General features: G+C 22.8%; 1 protein-coding gene across 7 annotated transcripts in view; it reads right to left on the reverse strand.

The window, feature by feature from the left end:
* The window catches only part of LOC122507679 (kinesin-like protein KIF13B), an 80,136-nt gene that overhangs the window by 18,649 nt on the left and 49,399 nt on the right, over nt 1–12,088 (reverse strand). For 5 of the 7 annotated variants that reach the window (XM_043620526.1, XM_043620523.1, XM_043620525.1 and 2 more), the window contains exons 4-13: nt 10,261–10,529; nt 9,454–9,701; nt 9,247–9,361; nt 6,934–7,146; nt 6,568–6,831; nt 6,055–6,304; nt 3,725–4,215; nt 1,670–1,846; nt 938–1,460; nt 570–794 (exon numbers count right to left, since the gene is read on the reverse strand). In XM_043620526.1, coding sequence (XP_043476461.1) covers nt 570–794; nt 938–1,460; nt 1,670–1,846; nt 3,725–4,215; nt 6,055–6,304; nt 6,568–6,831; nt 6,934–7,146; nt 9,247–9,361; nt 9,454–9,701; nt 10,261–10,529 — 2,775 coding nt within the window. The remainder of the gene's footprint in view (nt 1–569; nt 795–937; nt 1,461–1,669; nt 1,847–3,724; nt 4,216–6,054; nt 6,305–6,567; nt 6,832–6,933; nt 7,147–9,246; nt 9,362–9,453; nt 9,702–10,260; nt 10,530–12,088) is intronic. The other 2 variants (XM_043620528.1, XM_043620522.1) reach the window with 1 other exon arrangement.

The raw sequence follows: 12,088 nt of genomic DNA on the forward strand, positions 1-12,088 counted from the left end.
AATTTAATTAGGTATTTTATTTTTTTTAATAAAATTCCTTAAATAAATTAAATTAGTTTAGAAAATTGTAATAAAATTCTGAGAAGAATTTAATTATTTTCTAAACATTTTAAGAAAATTCAAGAATTAAATGTTTAATTTCAATTATTAAGAAACACGATTATTTTAAAAACTTAAAAGAAATTATTCATAAAATTCAAATACTTTCATAATTTTCAATTAAAATTATGAAAAAAAACTCAATTATTTAAAAAAATTCAAAAAAATTCTTCAAAAGAATTTAATTAGGATTTTTTTAAATTTTAATAAAAATTTTCGCGAGAATTCGATTATTTTCATAAATAATAAAATTCTGCGGAGGAATTCAATTATTCTCAAATTTTCTGATAAAATTCTTTGCAAGAATTCAATGATTTTTAATGCATTAATTTTAAAATTGAAAATATTTGAAAGGAAAAAATATTAAAAATGTTAGGCAATTAAGAAGATTTAACGAATAATAAAAATAATGGGACAGTTTTCGAAATAAAGAATTACTTTAAAAAATATAATTCGAATTATAAAAATACCTGTCAACGTGTCTGGCTTGGCAACGACTTCCACTGGAGTATATTCTCCCTGCTCGTTCAGTTCTTGAATTTCCACCCAGAGTTCAATTTTTCTCGTCAATTCCGACCATCTATCAGCCAGGGATCTGGCTTTCGCCAACTGCTGCTGTTCCACCTCCCAACCAGGTTTACTGCGAGAAAAACCCGCACTTCTATGACCCCAAACTTCTATACTCAATGCACCTTCTGCAAAAGAAGACAATTTTCCAAAATTTATTATTCAATTTATAAAAATTATTTCAGTAATAATTCTATTTTAATTTTCTTTATTTGTATTCTTCTTTCTAGTTCTATTATCAATAATTAGTTTGCAAAAAAAGTATTCTTACCCGAACAATGCTCCATGAATTCTTCATTAATTAAAATATTAAAGTCTTTTGTGTGGTCGAACTTAAAAGCGAGTGAGTCTTTCTGACCAGTTACGCAATTAGTGTCGGAAAATTCGGACGACGGACATGGAGGAACGACAATTGGTTCGGGATGTCCCCAAAATATATATTGACAAAATACAAAGTGACTCAATGACAATGGTAAACCACTCGCTTGTTTTATTGTTACACGGCATGTGATGTGACTTGAACCCGAATAATCATCATATTCAGATGAACCGGAATCTGTCGATGATTCAGAAGCAGCCTCGCAAATACGATCCTGTGGAAATTGTCCCGATATTCGACTTATTTCAACTTGCAGTCGTCCAGCGACTTCGCCTTGTTGACTAATAATTGGCGTATGATAATCCAATCGTACATCGTGAAATAGAACCTCCAAGAAAATATTCGCCACGCCAATTAAATTGTGATTCTCTTGGGTCTCGTAAAAGGGATCTTGAATTTTTCCAGGCACTTCATCCTGAATGGAAAGAATTAAATATTCTCTCATTAAAAGAAATGCAGGAGAAAAAGAGATTTAAAAGAATAATTACAAAAAATTAAAGTGTAATAAATTAATCTACTCAATATTTAAGTCTTGTTTTTTGGAAAATTGCAAATTGAGAAATTTAACAAACTTCTTAAGAGTAAAAATATAAATAATTATAACAAAAAGAAAAAGTTGCTCACCTTAACGGCTGACAACCGTTGGCAATTGTTAGAGTATTTTCGCTCTTCGTACATGTCCCGCATGTCGACCAATTTATTTTCTAGTTTTTCCATGGACCAAACTTGACTTCCCATATTGATTCTCTTAACCAAAATCGCAGGTTCGCTTACAAAGGCTCCACGCTGAAAAAATACACTCTTCATTTGTAAGAGTGTCCAGAAACAAAATCGAAATAAAAAACTCAAAATCAAACTAAAAAGTAAGGTAAAATTATAATTTGTAAAATCTTCAAAAATTAATTAAAAACTAACTAGCAAATGATACGCGAGTCAGCGCGCGAAACGCGGTATTCCATTTATTATTATTTTGTAAATTAAAAATTTTATATATTCAAGAATAAACATCAATTTTTTGAATGATTACAGATTCAAAATTTAAAGAATTCACTTATTAAAAACATAATATTAAATATTCTTTTTTCATTATTATTCAAATTAATTTCGAAAGAATTTCATTATTCTCATAAATATTAATATTTTTTAGAGCAATTAAATTATTTTCAATACAATTTTAATTAAATTTCTCGAAAGAATACAATTATTTTTAAAAATATTAATTAAATTCGATTATTTTCAACAATTTCAATATAAATTCAATTATTTTCGACAATTTTCATGAAATTCTTTTTAAAAAATCATTATTTTCAAAATTTTTAATAAAATTCCTTCAAAAAATGTAATTATTTTCAAAAATTCAGATAACATTCTTTAAAAAAATGTAATTACTTTTATGAATTGTAAAATTCTTCGCAAGAATTCAATTATTTTCATAAATAAGAAAATTCTTCAAAGGAATTCAATTACTTTCATAAATAATAAAATGTTTCGGAGAAATTCAATTATTTTCAATACAATTTTAATCAAATTCTTCCTAAAAATTCAATTATCTTCATAAAAAATAAAATTCTTTGGAAGATTTCAATTATTTTTAAAAATTTTAATAAAATTCTTTCTAAAAATTCAATTACCTTCATAAAAAATAAAATTATTTGGAAGATTTCAATTATTTTCTTAAATATAAAAATTCTTCGGAGAATTTCAATTATTATCAGAAATTTTAATAAAATTCTTTACAAGAATTCAATTATCTTCATAAAAAATAAAATTCTTTGAAAAATTTTAAGCATTTTCATTAATTTTAATAAAGTTCTTCCTAAAAATTCAATTATCTACATAAAAAATAAAATTCTTTGGAAGATTTCAATTATTTTTTTAAATATAAAAATTCTTCTGAGAAATTCAATTATTTTCAATACAATTTTAATAGAATTCTTTGTAAATTTAAATTATTTCTCAAATTTTCATTTAAAATTATTTTAAAAAATTTCAATTTTCTTACGAAATTTAATAAAATTTTTAAAAAAATGTAATTATTTACAAAAACTCTAATCAAATTGTTTAGAAAAATTCAATTTTCTATGAATAATTTTAATGTAATTTAATAGGAAAATTATTAGTTACAATTAATAATGAACACGATTATTTTAAAAACTCAAAAGGAAATCTTCATAAAATTCAATTACTTTCAAAATTTTCAGTAAAAATGATTAAAAAAAATACAATTTTAATTACATTTTCTCGAAAGAATTCAATTATTGAAAAAAAAGTTGATAAAATTCTTAAAATAAATTCGATTATTTTCAAATTTTTTGATAAATACTTTGCAAGAATTCAATGATTACAATAATGAGTATATGAGTATATATATATGAGTATATAGTATATGAGTATATGAGTACAATAATTTAAAAAAAAAAATTTTTTTAAAAACATTAAAAAAGGAAAATTATTTTAAAAGTTAAGAAACAAAAAAGCAAACAGCAGATTACCGGAATACAACGATTATTAATATAGAAGATTTTTTAAAAGAAATGTAAAAATACAATGAAGCAATTTACATTTAAATAAATAATAATTATAAATAAATAAGTAATAACAATTCAAATAAAAACTAAAATTTTGAATTAAAAATTGTTCTGAAAAAATGATAATATAATAGAAAAGAAAACTGAATACCTTTCTATTTGGACTTAAATTATTTGGTGGAATTTGTAATGTGACGCTGAACTTTGTCTGCTTCTCCATTTCCTCAGCGAGGAAATTTGCCTCTTGTACCAAAGAATTTGCCTTGAGAATGTCAGTTTTTAACTGACCCAAACTCCTCTTGAACATTTCGTCCCGCTCTTGTGCCCATTTTTCGACTCGCATTTGTGTCGTTGGTGTGCATGCAGGAAGTTTACCACCCTGATTACCGCGCAGCGGATCGTAAGGCATGTAAGGTGCATAGGGAGTTGAAGGTGACACCAAATTTCGTAATTGTTGAAATTGTCTTTCATATTCTAATCTTTGTTTCTCAAGTGCAACTTGCTTATCCTCCTCGTGTTGTTTTTCAAGCCTCGCTATCGCCCTTTGAATTGGATCGTTGGACAGTTCATTGAGCATTAATTCTTCTCGAGCAAAATTATAGTCGATGTTTTGTGCTGGTGTTTGTGGTTCACTGTTGAGCGCTGAAAATTTATTCAATATTTCCCCTTTTATTCAATTTTTTAAAAACTAAATATAAATTTCTAAACAATTTCATAATCAAAATTTTAAAAACTTACTTATTATGTACACAATTAATTAGGTATTATTGTTTATATTTTCAAAGATTACAATATAATTCTTGGCAAGAATTCAATTATTTTTATAAATTTAAAATTCTTTGCAAGAATTAATTTATTTTTGTAAATAATAAAATTCTTCTGAGAAATTCAATTATTTTCAATACAATTTTAATCAATTTCTTTCTAAACATTCAATTATATTCATAAAAAGTGAAATTCTTTTGAAGATTTTAATTATTTTCAAAAATTTTAATAAAATTCTTCCTAAAAATTCAATTATCTTCCTAAAAAGTAAAATTCTTTTGAAGATTTCAATTATTTTCAAAAACTTTAATAAAATTTCACAAAATTCAATTATTGTTAAAAATAGTTAAACTCTTTACTGGATTTCAATTATTTTAAAACCAATTTTAATTGAATTTCTCAGAAGAACTTAATTTTTAATAAAATTTGTAATACATTTCAAATTAATTCAATTATTTTCTAAAATCTTTACTAAATCCTTCGAAACAATTCAATTATTTTTATAAATAGTAAAATTCTTTGCAAGAATTCAATTATTTTTGTAAATCGTAAAATTCTTAGCAAGAATTCAATTATTTTTAATCCAATTTAAATAAAATTGTACCAAAAAATTTTTTTTCAAAAATTTCCATTATATTCAATTTCAACAAGAATTTAAAATTCTCTAAAATTAATTCAATTATTCTCAAAATATTAAAAAACAATTCTATATGAAAATTAAATTACTATCAATGAAAGTTTTAAATATATTCGTCAACAAAATTTGAAGGAATTCAATTATTTTGAATAAATTTAATTTTAAATAAAATTCTTTAAAGAAATTCAATTATTTTCGAAACAACTTTAATTGAATTTTTCGAAAGAATTTAATTATTTTCAAATATTTCTATAAAAATCTTCAAAACAATTCAATTATATTTCCTAAAATTTTAATAAATTCTTCGAAACATTTAAATTATTTTTATAAATAGTAAAATTCTTTGCAGACATTCGATTCTTCTCAAAACAATTTTAATAGAATTCCTCGAAAGAATTTAATTATTTCCAAATATTTATATAAAATTCAATTATTTCCTAAAATTTTAATAAATCCTTTGAGACAATTCAATTATTTTTATAAATAGTAAAATTCTTCGCATGAATTAAATTATTTTTATAAATAATAAAATTCTTCTCAGGAATCCAATTATTCTCAATATAAATTTAATAAATTCTTCTTCATAAAATTCAATTGCTTTCAAAATTTTCAATTAAAATTATTAAAGAAACTCCATTATTTTAAAAAAATTCAAAGAAATTCTTCAAAAGAATTTAATTAGGATTTTCAAAAAATTTTAATAAAATTCTTCGCGAGAATTCAATTATTTTTATAAATAATAAAATTTTTCTCAGGAATTCAATTATTTTCATAAATAAAAAAATTCTTTAAAGGAATTCAATTATTCTCTTCAAATTTTTTGATAAGATTCTTTGCAAGAATTCAATGATCTTCAATACATTAATTTTAAAATTGAAAATATTTAAAAAGGAAAATTATTAAAAAAGTTAAGAAACAAAAAAGCAAACAACAATTAACTTCAAATAGTAATATAGATTATTGTAAATATAAATTTACAAAATTTTGTGAAAATAAATTTATGAATTTACTTTTTACCTGCAAAAAAATTGACAGAGATCGTAAAAAAAGGGAAGAAAGAGAAGAAAAAGGCAACTTACCTGTCGAACTTCGAGGGCAGTTGACTCTAAAAAAATGATGATTGCCCCAGACGATTCTGTCGCCATGTAGCAAAGGTGTTTTTTCCGTGACTTGAGTGCCATTAACGAAACATCTAGCACCATTCAGTGGGGTCATAAACAAACCAGATTCCTCTATTGTTATCACACAATGTTCTGGCAGAATTCCCAAGCCATGCAACTGAATATCTTGCTCGACTTTTGCGGATCGACCGCCGACCAAAGTTTTTTCCTACAAAAAACAAAAACCCACATTTTTTTCAAATATTACCTAAAAATATTAACTAACAATCATTAATTGTAGTTAATAATTTTTAATTTCATCGAGTAAATAAATAAACTAATAATTAAATACTAAATACAATTAATAATTTTAAACAAAAAGCACTGAGAAGAGAAAAAAAATGTAAGGAAACTTCTTTTTAATTACTAGAAACTAGAAAGATATTAAAAAAAATATTTGTCTTATTTCTTTTAACTATTTTAGTTTCGTACCTTTAAGTAATACACCAACAGTTCATTGAGACTAGGATCGTCATTGAGATTAACTAAATAATATTTATTCTTCTCCACTTGTATTCCAGATGCTTGAACGCTGATGCCCATTTTTTCAAGAGCCTGTTGTCTCTCGTGTTGAAGTCTCTCTGTTTTCACCAATTTCTCCTCCCAAGTTTGTGACATTTCCTTCATTAAACGTTCCGATTCAGAGAGTTTTTCAGTGATATCAGTACGTCTTTGAACGACAACCGAACCTTGACCCTAAAAGAAAAACAAAAGAAATAACAATACAATAATTAGAATAACAGTAGGAAAAAGAAAATTTCAAATCATTTTCCAAGAAATAATTTCTACTCAATTTACCGTTGCATGTAAAAGCATTTCTTTAAGTGCCTCAACCTCTTGACGGAGTTCGCGAATTATTCTTGCATTTGGATCCTCATTAACAACAGCATGATTGACAATTCTCTTTGCTCTGTCTGCATAGCGAAGAGTCGAAAGTGTTTCTTCGTAATTATCAGCTGCTGGCGATATTGTCGCGACCATCACAGTTTTACTATTACCACCCAGATTATCCTGTGGAGTGAAAAAAAAATTGTTTCATTAATTTCTAATAATTATAAAAATTAATTTAATAAATATTCGAAATTTTATTTTAGAACAAAATAAATCAATATTAATAATAAAAATAATTCAATAATTATTTCACAAAATAGTCGACATTAAAAATATCAGGGTGTCTACTATTTTCGTTTAACAAAATTCCCGGCTTTGTCCTAATTTTTCCTGGTTCTTTTTCTCATCAAATTTACATTTATTTGATTTCGAACATAAATAAATCTACAAATGGCTTCTATAATTTTTATTAGAGTTTTTATGAATAATTAAATTCTTTTGACGAGTTTCTTTAAATTTATTGAAAATAATGTTTTTTTATTAATTTTAATTTAAAAATTTGGAAAATAATTAAACAAAGAATTTTAATTGAATTAAACAAAGAATTTTTTCAATTTTTTAAAATAATCTTGTCTGTTTATAATTATAATTGAAAATTTGATAATTCAATTTTATTAAAATGTATTGATACTAATTGAATTTCTGCAAAGAATTTTACCATTTATAAAAATAATTGAATCCTTCCAAAGAATGTTATTATTTATGGAAATAATTAAATGTTTGTGTAGAATTTTATTAAATTTTTTGAAAATAATTGAATCGTGGAGAACAATTTAATTATTTATAAAGATAATTGAAATTTTAAGGAGAATTTAAAAAAATTCTTAAACAATTGAATTTTTGCAAAGAATTTTATTACTTTTAAAAATAATTGAATTGTTTTTTTAGAATTTTATGAAAATTTATGAAAATAATTGAATTCTTCTAAAGAATTTTTTTTTAAATAATATTCAAAAGAATTCAGTAAATCTGAAGAATTTTGCTATTTATGGAAATAATTGAATTTTTGAGAAGACTTTTTTTTACAGTTTCTAGAAATAATTGAATTCTTTCGGCGAATTTTATTTAAATTTTTGAGAATTTACGAGGAATAAATTAAATTCAAAAATTGAAATTAAAAATTTAATTAATTAATTTAATTTTAATTTAAATTAAAAAATTTTAATACAATTTTTAAGAATGTTTCGGTGAATTTAATTAAAATTGTATTTAAAATAATTGAAATTCTGCAATAAATTTTACTATTTATAAAAATAATTGAATTCTTGTGAAGAATTTTTTTTAAAAATAATATTCAAAGGAATTTAGTGAATATGATGAATTTTGCTATTTATGGAAATAATTGAATTTTCACAAAGAATTTTATTAACAAAGTTTTAAATAATTGAATTCTTTTGGCGAATTTTAATAAAATTTTTAAGAATAATTACATTTTTTGAGGAATTTGATTAAAATTTTACTAAAAATAATTGAAATTTTGCAATTATAATTACGGTGACTAAATTCCCTTGATTATTTTCGAAAAATTTTTAAAAAATTCTTTAAAAGAATTTAATTATTTTTAATAGAATGTAAAGAAATTTTAATTATTTCAAAAATATTCAATTATTTGTTTATAAATATTCAATTATTTTGAAACAATAGAATTGAAAATTTCAAAAATCTTATTTTTCAGAATTTTCAAAAAATCTTTGCGAAAATTCAATTTTATTAAAAAATTTTAAGTGTGTATCTTTTTTTAAATTAGAATGTGACTCTTTATAAAATTCAATTATTTATCAATTATTAAATTAAAATACTTTGAAAATTCGATTTGTTAAAAAGTGTTTAATGAAATTCTTTAACAAATTTAATTATTTTCAGTTGAAATTCACAAAATTTCTATTAATCCGATAATTTTTTTTAAATTTATTTACATATTATATTTGAATCAGTGACTGATTTTTTACAATCAAATTAATTATTTTTAACAAATTCAAATTTAGAGAACAGTGTAAATATCTATAAAAATTGAAATAAAAAGCGATTTTTTAAAAACAAATTAAAATAATAAAACTTTTTTTTAATTTGGTGAAAAAATTCCAGGTTTGGCATAAAATTTCTGGCTTATTCCCGTTTTTCCCGGTGAAATGAAATTCCCGACTGTTTCCCGGTTAGTAGACACCCTGAATATTCATCTTTAATTACGATAAGAATAATTTCTTATTAATCTCCTCTTACCTTTAAAAGCCAAGTTAGAACGGAATCTCTGTAGGGGACGAATTTATCTTTATTTTTCACGCTTGAACTTTGATCGGCCAATTTCGAGATGACTAGTCCTAAAGTAGTTAGTGATCTGAAAAAATTATAAAGTTAGAAAAGAGGGAAAAGTTTGTCTTCTCACTTTTTAAATTTTTAATTAGCTGAAAAATGTGATTGAAATTTTACTTATTTATATTGCTTCCTTCCTTGAGTCTGTCTCCAACAGCTCCCGTTTTCACAGCCCTCTCACTTCCTGCCAAATCAACGAGACTCATTCGCGACACTTTTTCACCACTCACACCACTTTTTGTATCTGTCAAAGTTTGCGTGAGAATGACAGAAAAAACAGCATGCGAACGTGAACTCTCCGAATTCATATTTGTCGCCGCCACCGTTCTCGATTTGTTACCTTCTGTCATTAAATTATCTATATCCTGCAAATAGAAAATTATATTTCTTAAATCAAAAGCTTTTTTCGATTTTCTCAATTACAAAACAAAAAAGAAAATTATCCATGATAAAAAAAATTACATTCGAATTAATTTTGAAATGAAATATTTTTCATTTTTCATTTCATATTTCAATATTAATTCGAATATAATTTCCATCAAATAAATAAATTCATAAATTGTTTGTAAATAATAAGAAATTAAAAATACAATTTCCAACGATTATATCATTTTTCCAGTTCATTGATCGGATAATTATACAAAATACATAATTTCAATGATATTGTTAATTATATCAATTTCCTCATTATTATATATACGTTTTTCATGAAAATTAACGAAGCTGTCGAAATATTAATTGTGTAATTAATTACATAAACTTAACGCGGAAGCTGATTATTGATAAAAATAATATTGACGATAATTATCTCATCGATTGGAGTAAAAAAATGATAAAAGAGATTATATGAGAGTTCTTCTTTCTCGTTTCTTTATAATTTTTTCCGTATCATTATAATTGAAGAGGAAGTGAGGGAATAATTACCTGAAAGGAGGTCACTGCGAGTTGACTAAGATCATCTACATAAGGACCTAAAACATTGTGCTCTCTAACTTTAAGGGACTGTTTATTTGGCTTTAGATCCAGCAAATCGTGCACCTTTTCATTATAAATTTCCATATAAGAGACTTCAACTTTATAGGTCAATTCGGAGCTCTGTTGTTTGGCAATCATATCGAAAAGATTGTCACATAACCTGGGAATTATGCCTTTGTTGTCGCCGCTACCCATCATCGTGTACGATTTTCCCGAACCTGTAAAACAATTTTTTTTTATTATTATTTCGTCTTTCAATTTATTTCTATTTCAAGACATTTCAATTTATTTCTACTTCAAAGTAATACAATTTATTTTAAAATCTATTTATTTTAATAAAAATTTATTTTTATTATTTCTATTTCAAATATTTTTTAATTAGAATTTATTCAGGGCTCGAACCAGTGAAAGTATTTAAAAATACGGACTTTACGGACGAAAATTAAAAATTATGACCAATTAATGACAAAAATATAACCAGTATGAGTCAAATAAGAGAACATTTTACTTAAAACTATAATTTCAATTTTTTATAACTATAAAACATGAAGATATCGAAAACTCCGAGTCTTCGACTCAGAGTGATCGATTTCTTCATGTTTTATAATAATTAAAGAATTAAAAATGACCAAGTGATAAAATCATTTCCAATTCAATGATTATTTACAAGAATTTTTAACTAAAATTCTTCTTTAAATCTAATATTTTTAATAATTTTCAAAAAAGTTCTTTGACAATTTTCAAATCCATTTGTTTACAATATTCAATTTTACGAAATTTCAATTATTCGAAAATTCTTCAATTAAATAAATATTAGAAAATAAAAACTTAAAATAATATTAAAAAAATTCAATTAAACTTTTTCAAAAAAATTAATTTCAAAATTTAATTATTTTTAAAAATTCACGTTATATTGCTTTTAATATTCAATTATTATCTAAAATTTTAATTGAAATTCATTTTTAAATCAATTTTTATTACAAAATTATACTAGAATTCAATTACTTTAATACAAAAATAAATAATTTATTGAATAATTGAATATTTCTTAAAATTCAATTTTCATAAAGAATTTCATCAACAAAATTTTAAATAATTGAATTCTTTCAACGAATTTTAATAAAATTTATAAAATAATTACATTTTTCGATAAATTCGATTAAAATTGTATTAAAATAATTGAAATTTTGCAATGAGTTTCATTATTTGTGAAAATAATTGAATTCCTAAAAAGAAATTTATTATTTACGAAAATAATTAAATCCCTGTAAAAATTTTATTATTTATGAAAATATTTGAATTTTTGGAAAGAAATTTATAAAAAATTTGTAAATAATTCAATTTTTGGAAATAGATTTATAAAAAATGTGTAAATAATTGAATTCCTGTAAAATTTTTATTATTTATGAAAATAATTATATCCCTGTAAAAAATTCTATTATTTATGATAATAATTGAATTTTTGGAAAGAAATTTATAAAAAATTTGTAAATAATTGAATTCCTGTGAAATTTTTATTATTTATGAAAATAATTAAATGATGGCGTAGAATGTTTTTAAAATTTCTTTTCAATAATTAAATTATTTTGGAAAATTATATTATAACAGTAGATTTTGAAAATAATTGAAATTTCGACAAGAATTTTATTAAAATTATTGAAAATAAATGAATTTCGGAGAAGAATTTTATTTTATAATTTTTAAAAATGAAATTTTGACGAGCATGTTTAAAAATTTTTGAACATAATTGAATTTTTGCGAAGAATTTTATTATTTT

Source organism: Leptopilina heterotoma, unplaced genomic scaffold, assembly GCF_015476425.1.
Source record: "Leptopilina heterotoma isolate Lh14 unplaced genomic scaffold, ASM1547642v1 Lhet_51, whole genome shotgun sequence".
NCBI classification, from domain to species: Eukaryota; Metazoa; Arthropoda; class Insecta; order Hymenoptera; family Figitidae; genus Leptopilina; species Leptopilina heterotoma.